This window comes from Lates calcarifer, linkage group LG1, assembly GCF_001640805.2.
Source record: "Lates calcarifer isolate ASB-BC8 linkage group LG1, TLL_Latcal_v3, whole genome shotgun sequence".
Taxonomy (NCBI): Eukaryota; Metazoa; Chordata; class Actinopteri; family Centropomidae; genus Lates; species Lates calcarifer.
The window spans coordinates 22,916,639-22,936,282 of NC_066833.1; the positions used below are offsets into that span (position 1 = coordinate 22,916,639).

At 40.2% G+C, this 19,644-nt stretch overlaps 1 protein-coding gene across 1 annotated transcript in view; it reads left to right on the plus strand.

The window, feature by feature from the left end:
- The window catches only part of itga4 (integrin alpha 4), a 43,958-nt gene that overhangs the window by 13,087 nt on the left and 11,227 nt on the right, over positions 1–19,644 (plus strand). The window contains 14 exon segments of the mRNA XM_018702715.2: positions 8,518–8,691; positions 9,993–10,187; positions 10,718–10,836; positions 11,716–11,816; positions 12,715–12,847; positions 13,316–13,383; positions 13,693–13,828; positions 16,635–16,720; positions 16,970–17,032; positions 17,120–17,260; positions 17,646–17,754; positions 18,999–19,093; positions 19,226–19,316; positions 19,410–19,455. Coding sequence (XP_018558231.1) covers positions 10,006–10,187; positions 10,718–10,836; positions 11,716–11,816; positions 12,715–12,847; positions 13,316–13,383; positions 13,693–13,828; positions 16,635–16,720; positions 16,970–17,032; positions 17,120–17,260; positions 17,646–17,754; positions 18,999–19,093; positions 19,226–19,316; positions 19,410–19,455 — 1,370 coding nt within the window. The 5' untranslated portion in view covers positions 8,518–8,691; positions 9,993–10,005.

Below are 19,644 nucleotides of genomic sequence, written 5' to 3' on the forward strand. Positions count from 1 at the left end.
ATTCCTTTAACTGTCCTGCTTAACTTGCGCGATTTGATTCGATGCCGTATTATTCTGAAAAAGGCTAATCTGTGTAAAAAGTAATTTTACTTTTGGTGCTTTGTGCATTTTGGTGATAATACTAGAAAACTTTGAAAGCGTGACTTAGTAGTTCTCTTATTGCTACTTTGACATTAATATTTTTATACTATTTTAGCACCACTGGTGTATTTTAGGGAAGTGCCACAACCTGGACTTGAACCCTGGTGCGGTATTTGGCATCTTTCCCTATTTCTAACCTTTTGGATCTGTCACAACTTGATGTCACCTGGGTAGTGGTGAGTTGACCTGTGACACAGGCCGCGCTACAGCCATGTCAGACCCGTTCACGCAGATCTAGGTGTGAATTGGTGTGAAACTGCCTGTGAAGGGTGTCAGGACTTGGTGTCAGACTTGTGTCCTTCCATCTCCAGGGGGAAGTGCTCTTTTGTTCCTGTCCATGCACCATCTCCTCCGAGGCCAAACTAACTGTGATCCGACATTACTGCTGCACATTGTTGTTTTCTTGTGTTTGCTTCCTCATTCTTCTCATCTTAAAAATAGTGGTAGCTCCCCTTTTTTTCTACTGAGTGTGTTTTGGGGAGAGGTGGAAGAAATTTGTTTAACACTTACATAAATGTTAAATCAAACTGCAGCTGACTGTTAGATAGTTAAAGTAATGATTACAATGACAACAGAGCACACATACACACACACACACACACTCACACACAGACACACTCTGAGGCCTGATGGAACCAATTAGCAGACGTTATCATGGCCTGGAGACGTCACAAGCTGTTCAGACACCCCTCCCCTCCTCCCTCCAGGGGGGTCTGTGAGTCTCTGAGTCTGTGTGTGTGTGTGTGTGTGTGTGTGTGTGTCACTGCACATACATCACTGCTAAAATATTTACAGTCCTCTGTGCTTTACAGTTTATATTACTGACCTACATCCATCTCTCTCTCTCTCTCTCTCTCTCTCTCTCTCTCCCTCCCTCCCTCTCCCTCTCTCCCTCTCTGTGTGTGTGTGTGTGTGTGTGTGTGTGAGAGAGAGAGCGAGAAGGATGTCATGGCTAACTGTTAGTGACCTCAGCCACAGGAACATGTCCATATAAGGCTGTAAAAACACAGAGCTTCTCAGTGCTGTTCATGTTTAAAATAAGACTGTTTTCTCTGTGGCAAAGTGCGTCTGTTTACCACCATTGCTAGGAGCCGACTTGATGTACAGAGGTAAAACTGAGGACCATAAATAACATTTTTAGGAACTCGACATGAAACTTTCTCGGTTGAGTCATCAGGACAAAAGATCAACAACTGTGTTAGAAAATATGTCGAAGGTGCAAACTTCAATGGAGAAGTTAACTACAACTCCCAAGGTGCATTTTAGCAAGAAACATCCTACCACAGAGCTTTCTGAGAAAACAGATTTGCCGTTTAATTCAGTTCATTTCTGGTTTATGAATCAATTTTGGATGAATTCAGCAGGTGACGAAGTGTTTTGAATTCACTATTGCCCCTCTGACCGGCCTCTTCTCCATGGCAATGGAAGCCAAGGCTACTGGGTTTTGTAGAACTGCAGCCATTTGCCACATTGACAGACGAAACATAATTTCTAAGAAACAAAACTGAGTTGAGTAAAACCCATGGCCATAACAGAAACTTATAAGATCATTACATTATCCTGTAGTAACACTGAGGATATCGTTGTAAAGAAATATTTTAAACGGTAACACATGAGCATAACTGAAGAGAGCATGACCAAATTAGCCAAACTCATTCACGGTAGTCCTTGGACTTTTAGGATAATTCAATTTTGTTAAAACTTGAGTCATATTTTGTTTCGATAACTAATAATAACAATGTCAGTAAGTTAACAGCAGAATGGCCATTTTTCCACTTGCTTATTCAGAATAAACTGATTAGCTCAATCACGTCGGTATTTAAAGCAATGTTTAAATATTCAGGGAAATAGACTTATTTGCTTTAGTTACATTAGAAGATTGATATGACTCCCATATTTGGTTGAGGTGAATTTTGTTTGCTTTTTACTGAGCCAGAAAAGCTGTTTCCCCTTTTTCAGGCCACTGACTACCACTGATCTAACTCTCGACTTCAGCTTAGGCAAACTTTTGCATACAAATAAGCAAGTCATCTCGAATGTGTTGACCTTTTGAGCTACCCATGTTGCATCATCCTCTTTCATTTAAGTTCCTCTGTCAGAACTGATCCACAAAAGAGGAATGGTTCACAGACAGTTATGGTTAAAACACATGTCTTGAAAAAACTGTGTGAACATATTGCCCTGTTAATGACCAAGTAGCTCACCAACTAGCTCTGCGTGTTGTCATTAAATCATCGAGCCCATAGACTCGCCACTTTGAGTGGACAAGCCTTAAACAGACAATTATCAGCCATTCAGAAACAGGTATTTTCAGTGTTTGTGGCACGGTGTGGAAAACTTTTAATTCACAGGCTCAAGAAGAGAAATGTGAAAAATGTGCTTGTGTCAGATGTGGTCAATAGTTCATTGCATGTGTGTGTATGCAGAGGAATAACAGTCATTTCCTTCCATTTTCAGTAATGTCAGCAGCCCTGCCCACCTCCTCCATATCTCCTCTTGACCCCACACAGCCTCCTCCTCCTCCTCCTCCTCCTCCTCACACGCATACATAACCACCACTCTGAGATCAAGGCCCTGTATCTGGATCTGATCAGACTGATCTGTGATCAGCTGATACAGACACAGCAGGGATCACCAGGTCATTAACATACCACAGATAACACGTTATCAGGGAAAACAGTTACAGACCTGCTGTTTGTTGTTTTTGTTGATGGTTGAAAGTCACGTGATTGTTTTGTGATAATAGCCGTCAACCTGATGCCTTTTTATTTCTGATTTGGTTTTGTTTTACATTTGTAATCAGTTGTAAGTGGAACGTGAATTAAAATTTGATTGCTTTAATACACCAGCAACTGTTTGACTAACAAAACTCACCTGGACTGAACTTACCGTCTACTAACATTTACTAAACTGCTGGCTACAAACAATCTATAATCTGCTTTCTGTGGAAGACCGCAGTTACACTGATACTCACTGCAATGTAATGTTTACCACATTAATTACTGTGCAATGTTTATTATGGGAACTTAATGTTGATCTTTCATTGATGATTCATTGTTTGTTCCTGGCATGAAGCACAACATCAGTAATTTGACAGTTAGTCAGCACTTAAGTGAATACAGTTTCCTTGTTACTTTACTTTTTTATTTTTTATTTTATTTTTTTTTTACTGCTCTAACCCTTGTTTATGGAATCTTGTAATTTCCTGATTTGTAACCACTTTAACTGAATTTGTTGTCTAATATTGTTTTCATATTTTTATAGTTTGAGGAGGTGATGATTCAACAGCTTTGCGATAGTGCCGAATTGTATCACGTAATAGTGACGGGCGTTCCTATTATTTTGTTCACCCCATTTATATCAGCAAAGGTGGGCTAAATAACATAAACGCAGCCAACATGTAGTAAGAAGCCTGACCAGCCGCCCCCGCTGACCAAAGCATTACTTTACAATCATAACATCGTTTGACAAAATCAACATACATAATTTAACACGTTAATGATAACAGCTGTGTGACCAGATATAGACATTTACAATAAGTTGTAACAGAGGAAGTTGGGGATGATAGTTGTCCTCTTAACTTTGCTGATACACAGCCCCCAACCCTCACAAGGCAGCTTACATCATCTTTTTGGGAAAGCTCTGATTCTGGGGAGAAAAATGCTGTTTTAGTCTGGACTTAGTCTAACTGGTGCGTTCTAGATGTGTACTCAGGACTGTGAGAGAGAGGGGGAGGGAAATGAAAGAGAACAGAGGAAGTGTCAGAGCTGTTTGCTGTCAGCGAGTTCGCGCACATACAGTTTGCACATGACTGTATGAGTGAGGACACGCCTGCTGGTTTCTATGTATGTAACAGAGAGACTAACTGCTCACACTGGTTGTTCTGTTTCGACTGTTGTTATTGGCCTCTTTCATGGCAGCACTTTGTCTTTGGTTTATCTGCTTCACATCTTCTGTCCTCGTTGTCTTCCTTGTCCATCTACTGTCCGCTGAGACCTCTGACCTCCTAATTGCTGGCTGAGTGGAGGTTCACAGTGACCTCAGTGGTCCGATCACACAGCTTAAGGGAAGCTATTAGTGGCAGCAGTCCTGGGATGTTTGAGTGTTCCTTCAGTGTTGACCTAGACGGAACCTCTAAATGTTTCAAGTATTTAGAGTGTTGTGTGTTGTGTAGCTTTCACGCCACAGTTTTGATGCTAGATGTCTTTTTTTTTTTTTTTTTTTTTACAGTAAAACAAAACTCAACCCACTTTGTATGTTCTATTATACCAGTCACAGAAAAAAACAACCCTGAATATGATGACAATATTTGAATTAACATGCAAAACAGACAGCAGGAACCAGGAGTAAAATCCACAGGCTAACAAGCATTGAGTATACTGTCTACTATTTGATTCAAAAGTGGTCTCTCTGGCATTCCTCAGCGTACAGTGGTGAGGGCAGTGAGTGTGCCGGCATTCTGGAATAACACGGCAGATCAGTCGGTGTCTGTCCCACCGTGCCAGCTCTCCCTTTTACACAGCCATTGATTTGGCTCTGTGACTACCTCCGCTGCCGCCTTAAAGGTGGAATAACAATACCACCCATTCCACTTCAGTACCTTTTACACAAAAAGACGAAAGCGGAATAACGGCCCCACCATCACACGGTCCCACCTTCAACGGGATGTATAAAAGGGGGCTGGTATCAGCAGCAGTCGAGTTGATGTCGTACTGGTTTGTAGGTCTGAGCAGTGAGTTCACATAGCTACAGTAAACCCTGAGGGGAAAACATGTGTCAGTCAGTTACCACATCCATCACCTGGACAGGCCCGGGACAGACAGTCTGGTGACTCTGCTGAGTCTCAGCTGGGTTAAACAACTAACATGTTCCCATTGAAAATTTTTATTACCCTTGTCATAAGTGGGCCAATCATGTGATGGCAGCTCATAAAAGCTGTTTGTTAACGACGTTTGTTAGCTGACCATTCAAACTGTAATTGTCCAATCATAGCATAGCAACCGACACACAGCAGGGTCTGTAAGGCTTTAATTTCTCCACGTTGAAGCAGTGTGCATGGAGCTGTAGCAAGAGAAATACTCTGGATATAAACAGTTTGGTGTCTCCTTCATGTCCTTGCTCATCTTGTCAGTGGACATGATGCAGTGTAAAAGACAAAATGGATAACCAGGTGTTCTTATATTAGACGATAACTGACCCAGAGGAGGAAACACGTCTCTGCTTTGCATCATGCTTTTTTCAAACAATATAAGGACACTCCGAGTGTGTGGGAGAGTGGGAACAGTAGCTGGTCAGATTCCAGCATAATAACTGCAGGGTCAGTAACAGGAAATACCAACAAACACCCAGTGAATGTGTATGTGTACGGGTAGTGCAGAGTTCCTGTCCGACATTTACCCAAACAGTCTGCCGGTTCAACAACTGTCTTTCTGTCTGGGACTATTTTTATCAAAATGGATAAAACCAGACTGATAGCTGATGTGGGGATTACACAGTGACATACAGTTTTCCTTCTCAAACAGGACCTACTCTTAATTTTAAGCAGGTTTTATAAAAGCTGTTTGTTCAAGAGCATTGAAACTGTTCTGTCCCCTTTTTCTTTTCTTCGTTCTCTCTCTCTGGTTTATTTACTGATAGCTGGATGAAGGTCTGGTTTGAGTTCTTCAGTGACTCTTTCAGGACAAATATTCTTCCCCTGGAGTTTGACTAAACACAGTTAACACCAGCTGTACACAGTTAAAACTACTTATAAAGTCATTGTTTACTGAGTCCAGTCACACTGGATTGAAACCGTTTGAATCACACAAAGTAGTTCAACTGTAGAATTTATTTTTAGTGAATATTTACAGCAGTATTACAACAGTTGGTCGATCAACTGATTAAAGACGATTATAGAAGAGTTTCTCATCTCCTCTTACAGTTCAGCTTTTTGTGGAGTTTTTTGATGCCTTGGTCTCCATTTTGTTTACATGCTCTCTGACACATTGATCATAATTATAATAGTGTGTGATGCACCATTATTTGTCAAACCTTGTAGTGTGTTTGTATTTGAGATTAGAGAGAAGAGCATCTGTGTTTCTCCATGTGTGCTTGATGCAGTCTAATTTCAAAATCAGTCATACCCCAGCTTTAGTTTTAAAATCCTCTGTGATTCATTCAGTGATGAGTATGATATTTGTCTCCCTGTACTGATGTACTGAAACACATCAAGTTGTGTTGTTTGAGGTGGAGGGAGCAGCATGAGAATAAAGGATGTCTCTGTAATCCAGCACAGACATGATGGTTTACTGTACAATCATTTTCCTGTCCTCAAGACAGAAACATGACTTATTCTGATGTAAAGATAAGATATGAGTGTTAACATGCTCACAATGCCAACACTAACATGCTGATGTTTAGAAAATGTATAACATGATCTCCATTTTAGCTTAGACACAGTTGTTCAAACTGGATTCCTCAGTGGTACCTGAAACAAACCCCCCCACCACCACTTTGGTCTGAAATAAAATATCACCAACTATTTGGTCAATCTCAGTACAAACCCAATCCATCACACATGCACAATATATTTTTCATCCAACAGTGATGATGCAACATGACAGTGATTCGTAAGATTTATAGATTATGAACGAGTGAACGAGGGAGTGATTTCAGACACATCCTGATCATAACATGGTGCTGTTTTCAGTCTGAAATCTGCCTCACAGATTTCAACAGTTTTGTCAGTGTTGCACTGAATACTGCCTTAATCATACTTAAAAGTATACTGTCACTAAGTGTGGCTTCAGCTGAACAGCATTGTAGACCACATGACAGCTGTGAATTTACACTGTGGTCAAAGTCTGATACTGGAATTACACTCCTAAACTTCTTTGGATGTATATATGAACTTTGAGAACACTTTAAAAAAAACTTAGCAATATCACAGTTTAGTAATATTGTATTCAAAATACACATTTCATATATTGCTGTATATGCTCATGACTTTCCTCTAATCAATTATTATTTTAATTGTATTGTAATGATACATAATAAATGATTTGTATTATTATATTATTAATCTGAATCTGCAAAGTAACTAAAGTTTAAAAAGTAGGATATTTGCATCTGAAGTATAAATAAGCAAAAATGCAAGTACTGGTACCTCAAAATTGTACTTAAGTACAGTAGTCCTACATGAGTAAATGTACTTTGTTAGGTTGTGTAGCAATCCATACACACTATGCAGTAATTATGTAGAACTTTACTTTGAATAAAGCAGATTTCAGTGTGAATAATCATAAAACGTATAGTGGGATGATATAATAATTTTAGATGTAAAAAGTATACAAGCATCATAATACAGAGTAAAAATGAGAACGTGAGGGACAGTGCACAGGTGAATTACTGTAAAGTCATTGTTACAATGTGCAGCATTTAGCCAGGTTCCACTCCTGTCAGCTGAGAACGAGGCTCCAGTGGGCATGGGCTCAGTGGACAGTTGAAGACTGGTAACACGTAGCATGGTCTGATTTAATCTCGATTTCTGCTGAGGCAGCAGATGGTAGCGTCAGAATCTGGCTGAATCCATGGACCCAACCTGCCTTGTGTCAACAGTCCAGGATGGTGGTAGTGGTGTAATGGTGTGGGTAATGTTTTCTCTGCACACCTTGGGCCCTTAATACATAATATCAATAATCAGTCTGGTTTGAATGCCACAGCCTGTCTGAGTATTGTTGCTGACAATGTTGGTCCCTTTATGGAAAGAGTTCACAATCTTCTAATAGCTACTTCAAGTGTGATAGCGCTCCATGTCACAAAGCAAAAATCGTCTCAGATTGGTTTTGTGAACATGACAGTGAGTTCAATGAACTTCAGTGACCTCCCCTGTCACCAGAAATTGTGAAAAGCAGTCATATCAACATGGATCAGAATTTCAAAGGAAAGTTTCAAACACTGGTCGAATCCAGAACAAAGCCAGAAACAACCCAGTGTTAGTGTAGTGTTCTTAATAAAGTGCTCAGTGAGTGCAGTTGTTGAGTATTTGTGTGTCTCAGGGCTCAGACAGTGAAATCAGATTACAGCCACAGCCTCCATTCATACTGTGATGATAACTGAGGAGGAAACACCCTGAACACGTGCGCGCGCACACACACACACACACACACACACACACACGGAGCCGTGTGCGCACTCTCGCGCGCTTAGTTTAGGCGGACGTTGAGAGGGTGGAAAGGAAACACCGTTACACACGCACAAAGAGGGAGGCAGGGTCCTCGCGCGCTCACTTCTCAGTTCCATTGACTTAATCTGAAAGTCAGATAAAGTTTAGTTTTTACTCGTTTTTCTCTCCGGTTTCCTCCATTGTCACTTAAATCACTTTTTTTTGTCTGTCAGAGAATCCATCCCGGTGCCTCGTGCGCTGTTGCCTCGAGCTGACGGACAGGCGGTCCACGCGTGGGACCGTTAACGGACCGAGGAGGAGCAACAGGAGGTTTCAGGACCGAGTCACACCGGGAGCAAGGAGGATTTAACGGTCACTTCTGAAACGGGATAGCTGCTGTCTGAACGGTACCGTATACTCTACCTAACGTTGGTTAAAGCCCAGGTTAATAAGTTAGTGAGTGAAAAGTTTTCAGTCATAAAAACACTAAATATTTCCTTTTTCTCGTCGTCCTTCTTTGTAGTGTTAGAAAGATGTTTGATGTATTTGTAAACATTTTAAAGACAGACACATTTATCGATTAATCGGAATAAATCCGTAAATTAACTGATGAAAATGAGAGAAATCATCATATTCACAATGTAAAATTTTCAAGTAAACCTCATGCTATCGGACTTTTACTAATTAAAACTCTTTTATTTTTATTTATTTACCGGGCCGAACCTAATAACATGGGCAAAATGTATTCTCAGTCAGCGTGTTCCTGTTTGATTTCACATCAGAGTGGAGATGAAACACCAACAACTATTCTGTTAATCGATAAATCCTTTTAATCGTTTTAAAAACATAGAGAAAAAAGCCAAACATTTACAGATTTCAGCATCTAACAATGGAAGATTTGGCTGATTTTCCTTGTTATACTGTAAACTGAACATTTGTTTTGTTTTTTTTCCCCCCAGCTTTTGGTCAAACAAAACGACATTTTAAGATGTTACTCTCAGTTCTTTGTCAATTATCTGGTGTGTCATAGGCTAAATGAGATGAATCAGTAATGGTTTGTTGCAGCATAAGTCTGGTTTAAACTGTTTGGGAGTGATTGGTAAGTTTGTGTCCTAAGGTGGAAGATTTAAAAGGCTCTTATGTACAGAAAGTTAAATAAGTTAGTTACTTTGTGGTGCTTTGGTTTTGGCTAACTGAAAATTGACAGTCAGCTCTGTCTGAGAAAATGGTCACAGCAGCGATGATGTCATCCTCACTGTTAAAATGGTGACCAATCAGCTCCCTCTTCATCATGGAGAAGAGGTAGTAGTCTGAGCGGCTACATCAGATGAACAGGGCAGGCAGATGGACAAGTTCAGATCAACATTTAGCTGATAACTGTACAATGTTGTCCGTTTTCTCAGACAGAGCTGACTTGCAGTTTTTAATGACCTAAAACTGAAAAACAACAAAACTTCAACACAACTTCAAACTTTCCGCAGAATCAAGAGTATGCATGCAAAGAGAGCTGTTTGGCTCATCTCATAAGGACATAAAATGATCAATCGCCCCTTGTAGATGAATCAATCTGCAAATGTTGTTCAGTTATTTTCTGATTAATTACGTGAGTTTGAGTTTGTAAAGATGGAGATAGAAACAGCAGCTGATGGTTCTCGTTGATACTTTTCTGGATTTAAAGTTTTGATTGTTGCTCTCTGGTTTCCTGCAGGTTGTCGTCAGTCATGTATCCCTCAGTGGTCAGAATGTGTGCGCGCTGCAGTCTGGTCCTGGTTCAGGTCCTGGTGCTGGTCTGTCCTGCAGCCGGATACAATCTGGATCAGGACCACAGTCTGGAGTTCAGTGGTCCCCCCTCCTCCATGTTTGGATACTCTGTCTTGCTGCATCGCCACAAGACTCAAAGCTGGTATGGATCTTTACTGTTCATCTGATATTGATCTGTGATTGATCTTTTATTGATCTTCTGTTCATCCTTAATTGAACCTCCAGTGATCTCCCATTAATCCCTTATTGATCTATGACTGATCCTGTATTGAGCCCATATTCTTCTGCTATTGATCTGCTCTTTATCTGCTGTCGATCCTGCATTGATCTACTAATGAACCTTTTTTGATTTGCTCGTTGATCCTTCATTATGGGTGTTCTTTTAATTATCATTGTGATACTTTATTAGCTACCAAAATGAAATGAAAGTACTGTGTGTGTGTGTGTGTGTGTGTTTGTGTTTGTGTGTGTGTACGCATGCTAATTACCAAGCTCTTGTCAGTAACAGAAGCTCTTTGATGCTTCACACACAGATGCCATTCAGACACTGAGCAGACAGATCCTGTCTAACTCACTCTCTCTCTCTCTTTCTTTCTTTCCTTCCTTCCTTCCTTCTTTCTTCTTTCTTTCTTTCTTTCTTTCTTTCTCCCTCTCTTTCTCTTTCTCCCTCAGGTTGGTGGTTGGAGCTCCAGTAGCAAACTCATCCTCCAATCCATTGGTTCAATCTCCAGGAGTCATTTACCGCTGCAACATCAGTGCTGAGTCCCGGCACTGCCATCCCATGCATGCTGGTGTGTTTCTGTCTGTGTGTGTTTCTTAGTTTTTAAAATCTTTCCTCCAACATTTGGAAGACTTAAGGTCACACTCAGACTGACTTAAGTCCTGCATGAAGAAACGCTGCCTCCTTACTGTCATTCACACAAATGGAGCCAATAAGTGCAGGGTCGTGTGGTAAAAATGTAATGCAGTGTAATGTTGTCTGGTGAGATGATGCATTGGCCAATCACATACATGCAAGTGCACAATCTTGGTAGATTACTTTGTAACACAAATGCTATATTTCAGTTGCAAATGTCATGACGAAAAATATAAAATGATTGCCACCATGATAACCCTCCAGAGGTGTTAAATCCTGTCACAGTTCTGCACTTTCGGTTTGCACACAAGTAACCTGTGGAAACACCACAAATAAATAAATAAATAGATGACATAATTAATGGCATCCAACCTGAGAAGTAGCACCTCCAGCACCTAATATTTGTGTAACAGTAATGGACGGATATATGAAATGTTCAAATGTTTTCTTCCAGGATGGAAGCCTGGCTTACATTAGTCAAAATGGACTCCTGAGGACAGACTTTGCCAGAGTCATCTTTGCCATTTAATGAGCTTTTAAACTCATGAATCTATTACTCAGACTGGACTTCTTGGATCATATGAAAGTTTTTGTCCACACAACAAACCCCCATAAGTTTATTGGAATAAGTGCTGTTGTCAGTCAGTGCTCTGATAACGTTGGTATTTTCTTATCCTGGAGACAAAAGTCCTGTCTCACTCATGAAACATATTCATGGGGACTCAGCTGAGTACTGTGTAAGAATCACTGAATCACCTGTGAGGGCTGCATGTGAAAAACAGTTGAATTAATTTGTGTGTTTGTGTGTGTGTAGATGTGCACAGCTGTGGGAAGACGTGTGAAGCAGAGAGTGATCACCAGTGGCTTGGAGTCAGTCTGTCCAGACAACCTGGAGACAATGGGGGGCACATCCTGGTAACACACACACTTTTCTCCGTATCTCTCTCTCACACACACAAACACACACACACACATCACTGAAGTGTATCACAGATCAGGGTGACAGAGATACCACAGATGAACTGTTACTGCTCAGCTTGCACTGCTTCTCATTCATATTCATGATATTGACAGAAAGGAAGACAAATAAGAAAAATAGATTTCAGCCCTTTCTGTTGTGTACAAAAAAATGTGCCTAAAAATAGTTTATTCCCTTATTTTAAAAAAAGGGGAAATGATTCAAAATAGCTGCAGCATCAGTATTGTTTATATTTCCTCAGGCAAATAATGAGAATTTGTTGCAAAAGAAATATTTAAATAAGCCAAAGAGAAAAGAGTCATTCAGTAGAAAAGCGAGTTTGTAAATCCATCAGTGATGAAGCCTGTGAGAGAACTGAGAACTGTTATTCCTTTATATTAATACTTAACAACTCCAGCAGTGACACAGCATATTTGTAGCACTGTTCATACTGGTCCTGTCTTTCGAAAAAAAGCCATTAGTGGAGCCTTTACATAACAGAGAGCTATGTCTGAAAACCCCAAAGGCATCAGGGGCGATGTAAAAATTTTACATGTCACAAGTATTTAAATTTAGTCACTGGGGAAGAACTATTAACAGCACCCTCTCCTCAATGTGATTGTCTCTATTACGCAGAATAGACAAATAAATGCACAACAGAGCTGATAACATTCAACACACACAGACACAGAGTCTCATAGTGTCACGGGAATAACAACACCCTGCTGCTAACTTGTGATTGTGTTATTGACAGTAATGAGTCCATGTCACATGTTGTTTGTGTGTTGCATGCCTCTCTGTGTGTGTGTGTGTGTGTGTGTGTGTGTGTGTGTGTGTGTGTGTGTGTGTGTTCAGGCATGTGGTCACCGCTGGAAGAACGTCTTCTACTCAAAGAAAGACAATCAGAACAACAAGCTGCCGAACGGAGTCTGTTATCGCTATGGCAACGACCTGAGACATGGCCAACCTATCATTCCTTGCTACAGAGGTACACACACACCATATCTGAAAGGAAGTGATTTTTTTGGCCAGTTTTATACATGCATATATACATGCATATATATATATATATATATATATATATATATATATATATATATATATATATATATATGACGAAAGTAAATATCCTCACCAAAGTAAATATCTTTTACTATGTCATGCTGTGTGCTGTGAAAAACCATTTGTGATGTATGTATGTATGTGTGTATATATATATATATATATATATATATATGTATATAAAAACAGAGGCCTCTCTGCAGTTTGATGCCGACACTTTTGGATGGCGAGGACGTTTAGATTATGTCTGCTCCCTACTTCTTTCATGTGTGTGTGAAAGCAGCAGCTGTTTAGCTGCAGGAGGAAATCGTTCAGGGTTTTATCTTCATATTTGTTTGTTCACCCTCACCCCTAAACATGTCTGTTTGTCCTTGTCTGTCTCTGTTTCTTGCAGACCACCAGAGGAAGTTTGGTGAGGATTATGGGTCGTGTCAAGCCGGCATTTCCAATTTCTTGACAGAGGTCAGAAACATGCAGGCATGCATGAACATGATCCATCACTGCTGTCGTAGTGTCGTAGAAGTACATGATGTTTTTAAAAGTTGGAGCCCAAAGAAGCCATCTGCTCTTTTCTTATCCCTAGTAATGCAGTTGAAATTTATAAATTTCACCATTTTAGAAAAGAGAAAAAGACCTGTCTGGTTCCTGTGTTTACAGAAACTATGATTTTTTGATATGTCACATGTATAATAAACATGTAATTGAGCTTAAACAGACATGATAGGTCATATTGTATCATAGAGACTCTTGAAATCTGCCTCTCTCTCTCAGGATCTGATCATCATGGGGGCTCCAGGGACGTCTTATTGGACGGGTTCAGTTCTGGTCTTCAACACGTCCAGTCGAGGGATGTCAGTGTACCTCGATGATGACGCTAGTGGAGCGGTCAGCTTTGGGAGCTACCTGGGTAGATGATACACCTGTCACTACAACCATGCACACCACTGTATCTGTCCTTACACTGACTGTAGCCACTGCTGGTGCTGCTACTATACTATAGCTACATACAAGTACTGCTGATACTGTATAGTTGAACCACTGCCACCAAAACACAACCATTTCCTGGGTAAATAATACACATGCTACCACTGTTGCTATTGTTTCTAACAGCGTTATAAACATTGTACCTGTGAGTTCATACAGCAGCAGCTGAACGCTGCCAGAGTGCTGTGATAAATGTGATAAATGCTTCCTGTGCTGCTGCTACACTGCTGATGTGGGGCCTGTGTGGACAGGGTTTGATAGAGCTCAGTTTTAACTATGTTGCATGAGCCAGTTGTTTTTTTGTCAGTTATGAGATTTCTCCCCTTCCAGTAAGAAATATCCACAGTGAGCTGCTTAAATGAAGATATCACCAAAGTGAATATCTTTTACTATGTCATGCTGTGTGCTGTGAAAAACCATTTGTGCTGTGCCAGCATGCCTTTAATGAACACGGTCTCTTATAGCTCAGCTCTACATGATTACTGCAACATCATATAGTTAAACAACTCCGATATCAACAACACTGCAGCTTGAAGAGTTTTGGTGATGGTGCAGAAAGAGGACAGAAGAAAGAGAACACAGTGTCTCTTACTCTGCACGTGTTATTTATCTCAGTTTCAGTTTAAGTTCTGCCTTTGTGGGGAATAACTGCCACAGCTGCAGCTGTATATTTTCATCCCACTACACTGTTATTTCTCCTGCCTGACTCTTTGTCTTGAACATGTTCTCTTTAAAAGAACTAAATTGAATGTCCTCAGAACCGGCTTTAGAAGGTATTAAACAAGTCTTATAGTAGCTGGGAAGCTCTTTGTCTAATGGGCAAGTGAGTTTCCATTTTCTGCTGCTATGGGTACAGGCTGCATACTTTTAATTAATTATGTCTTCAGGAATTGTTGTATAGTGCTGTGAAATACTAAAATAATGAGATATAAACAGATAATTCCAGATTTTATTACCCCACTGTATTGCATGTGGTCTTAAAAAGTCTTAAATTTAACTGCAGAAACCCTGCATATGAAAACTGATGCCAGGAAGCATTTTTTTCCTCAACAGATAAACTGGGTATTTACTGAATTGCCATGAAACCATCACCTTTCAGTATTTGTACTCTTACACAGGAAGCTGAGCAGAAAGGTGTGATGTTGTTAGCTCAAGATGTTTTCATCTTTCTAAATCTGCTGATAGAAAATGTCTTAGATTCTCACCATGTCACAAAAATCACATAAAAGCTGATAATAGTAATGATAATAAGACTGATGAGCACAGTAACAGCAGCTCAGGCTACAAAATGTTGGCAGTTTAGTTATCATGGAGGTGGAGGCTCTGCATGTGTGTGTGTGTGTGTGTGTAGCGGTTCTACTCACTGATCAACACAAATCAAAAAGTAATGGCTTTGGTGCTCAACACATTTGAAAGCTGTGGTAGGGTTTGTTGACTTTCTCTTATACCCACACACTGTTCGGTCATTACACAGACCTACATTCATTTCCTGAAAAAAAACTTTCCTCAGCCCTAACTGTAACCACAGCATGTCAAACCCTAACCCTAATCTCAAACCAAGAACCAAGTAACCCACACCCATACTTTGCAATTTCCAGTTCAATGTACTGAATAAAATCACTGTAAACAGTGTTCTCAGCAGTCGTCATAATGCAGATGAAAGAAGATAAGGATGCAGATTTATTCATTTGTGTTGCCACATTAAAGAAATAGCTCTTCATTCCGGGAAATACACGTATTCACTGGTTTGCCAAGGGTTAGATGAAAAGATTTATACCACTTTCATGTCTGTGCAGTAAATGTGAAGCTACAGTTAGCAGCAGGTTAGCTTGGCTAAGCATAAATGAAATGAATGAAAATGTTCTTGCATGACGCTCATTGTCATGTCAAATTTTTAGCTGTGAAGAAGGCTTTAAGTTTTAAAGTCGACCAAAAGGCCTGTTCTTCTGTGGAGGAGACTTTATGCTGACAGCCAAAAGCCACCAGTGGCAGAAGACGTACTCCGATCCTTTACTTGAGTAGAGGCACCAGCACCAAGTAGAACAACAGAAGTATTTTCATTTGAATGCTCAAAGTAAAATGTTTCATGTGATTGAAATATTATTAAATATGACATTATCAAATCATTATTGCTGATGCAGCATTTTACTGTTGGAGCTAGTTGAGCTGGAGCTTTATTCATATTTTAACTAGTTTATAAATATTTAGTTTGTTTATTCTAATGGTTCCCAACCCAGGGAAAGGCCACTCCAAATGCTCACAAGATAAATCTGAGGGGTCATGAGATGATCAATGGGAGAGGAAATAAATAAGAACAAAGTTCTGTTAACCAAATCTGTTTTCACTCCTTTGTTTTTTTGCGAAATAGGAAATAATTTTGCAAGTTTCCGCAACAAATATTACGTAAATGAAACCATCTGAGAAGTTTAAGCAGCTCATAGACATCTGAATGTGTGAGTGTGATGAGGAGCTTGTACTAGAATCAGCTTTTTTGTTAAGGGGCCACATATGTTTTTGATTTAAACTCTTCAGCTGAAAAGTAACTTGTAACTACAGCTGTCAAACAAATGTAGTGGCATAAAAAGTTCAGTATTCCCCTCTGAACTGCACTGGGGTATGTTGAAAGTAGGATAGAGTGGAAATAATCAAGTGAAGTACCTTAAAATTTTGCTTCATTTCAGTCCTTGAGTAAATGTACTGAATATGCACTGTGTCCTGCTGCTGTTCAGGTTACTCTGTTGGGGCTGGTCACTTCCTGAGTCCTGCTACTGTGGAGGTGGTGGGAGGAGCTCCACAATACAACCAGAGGGGCAAGGTAGGAGCTGTTTCCCTGTGTGACTGTTAACTAAACGTCTGTGCTGAACATCTGTTTTGACTCCTGGACCACTTGTAGACAGCTATGCTGCGTCAAGACCGTTCACTTCCTTTTTATGGTTTTGATAAAAGTTGTTACTGAGTTTGAGTTGATATCTTGTGTTGTGTTATGTAATTGTCAAGATTGAGATTAGTAAGTGTGTGTGTGTGTGTGTGTGTGTGTGTGTGTGTGTGTGTGGATGATGTACAGGTCTTCATCTTCACAGTAGATGACAACATGCTGCGGGTCGTCTCTGAAGTGTCCGGAAAAGAGGTAAGATGCCACTTAGCATTAGCATCCTCCATTCAAAACAGTCGAATACATAGCACTCGCTTAGCTTGTGTGTCTTTGTGTGTGTAGCTGGGATCATACTTCGGCTCAAGTGTGTGTGCAGTGGATCTGAATGCTGATGGGTTGTCAGATCTGTTGGTCGGTGCTCCCATGGCAACGGGTGCCGCCAGGGAGGAGGGACAAGTCCATGTGTACATCAACCAGGGGCAGGTGAGCATAAAAACACATTCTAACACACAAAATATTCTTATACAAAACAATGAATATAAATGAGAGATGCTAATTGTATAGAATATCCAATACTAAGTTTATTTAGTGTACAAAGAAAATGAATTGGCAACTCTTTTGATGATCTATATAATCTTTTCATTTTAATCCCTTTTAAGAAAAATACCAAAGCATTTGCTGGCACCAGCTTCTAAAACATGAAGACTTGATGCTTTTCTTTGTCATACATGTTTGTAAACTGAATTTCTCTCAGTGTTGGACTTTTGGTTGGACACCAGTCGGATTGAAACTGAAGCAGCTAAATGGATCTCATTAAGTCACTGTGACATGTCGACACACGTTTTCTCACAAACTGACTCTGTCTCAGGGGATGCTGTTGGAGGCGGAGTTTCAGCTGACTGGCAGCAATGCCTACGCCGCCCGGTTTGGAGAGACAATCGCCGACCTCGGAGACCTGGACGACGATGGTTACCATGGTAACAATCGCACCTGCACAGCTTGACCGATCAGTTTTTATGTTATTGAAAACATGTAATGTATACGCAGTGATACAAACATGTCTCTTCCTGTTGATGCTACCAATATTACTGCGACTATTACAGCTGCTAGAACCATTGCAAATATAACTACTGCTAAAATTACAATAATACTTGCATGACTGCCACTGCACTAAACATCCAAAAACACATACTACATAACACACAACCCACCCAACACCAGCAGTAACTGCCACTTAATGATGACTAAGAGACATGACATCAACAACGCCCTCACACATGCACATACACCCCCTCACCCTCTGTGTTTGGTGTGGTGTGAGGGGTGAGTGTGTTATTAAGATCATTAAACCTGTAATGACAAACTTCTGCTGCTCTTTAACTGAACCCTGAACCTGCCTTCTAATCTGCCACAGTTAGATAAAAGGCTGTGTGTGTGTGTGTGTGTGTGTGTTCCAGCAGCTTGTTCTTTGCAGGAAAAAAAAAAACTGATTTACTTTCAGACCTTCACATCTTCAAAGGACCCAGGTTAAATATTAAAGGAGCATGCTGGTGTTTTCTCACGTTTATATACTAATCCTCGAGTTCTATGGAGGACAGTCTCTCTGGAGTCTGTTGATTGGACACATGATTTTCCATACATTTTTGTACATATATTCATGATCTCCAGAGAATGAATCCTTATAACCTTGATGATCCTCTGGCTTTTCATTTAGTGCTGCTAGCAGGTCAAACTTTTCACTCAGGTGAACTCAACATCGACTTGAAGGATTGGCACATATTTTGTGGTTTCAGGGTGATAAATCCTACACTTAAAATACCTCCAAAACTAATGAAAGCCCCATCAACCTCAGCTGTAATAAGTTTGCATACTAACATGCTAAACTACAACTGTGACAATGATAAATATTGTACTGTGTGCCCTTTTAGTTTTGTTAAGTAAAGTAGTAAATTACTAAAGGAAATGGGCAGCAATTTGGGAAACATACTGTTTGTTTTCTTTGTATCCTTAAGTTAGATGAGAAGATTGATATGACTTTCATGTCTGCACACTAAATATGAACAGTCTGCAAGTCTCTGAAAGTCTCATAGAAAAAGCAACATAAAGTAATGGCTGCCTGGAAGGAAGGAAATGAATTTGTAGGTTAAAAGTTGAATTTAGTTGGTAGATGGAAACAGCAAGAGTCCTCACAAATACAGCAATATTCTGTGTGTGTTTGTAGATGTGGCAGTTGGTGCCCCACAGGAAGATGACCTAAAAGGAGCCATCTACATTTATAATGGCAGGAGAGAGGGCATCTCACCAACTCCATCTCAGGTATACGCTAACAGTGGTATGGAGGATGTCTAAATGAAAGTAATAGAAGTAGTAATAGGCTGACAATTATAGTAACACACCCCACCACTAGTTCTGTTGTTTCCAACATGGTGTATATATGTGTGTTCTCAGAGAATTTCTGGATCCACCCTGGGTCGTGACCTCAGGATGTTCGGCCAGTCGTTGAGCTCTGGCATCGACATTGACGATAATGGCTACCAGGGTAACTAGAACTGTCACAACATCTGCCATATTGAATTTTTATGTTCACATTAGATCCGCTTTAAACCAGATAGAACTCTCTCTGTCTCTGCAGATGTGGCTGTCGGTGCGTTCCTCTCGGATTCGGCCGTGGTTCTCAGGTAAAAAGACACTGAAGTTTTATGTTCAACCAGGACCTAGAGATGTTCCAGGTGTAGTTTTGTCCCCTTTTATGGTGGCGCACAGGGAGAAAACATCCCTATTTTACCTGGTTTTGAGGGAGATTATATGACAGAGGAAGCAGGGAATTAATATGTTCTGCTTCTAAGGAGTTTCATAATGTAAATTAT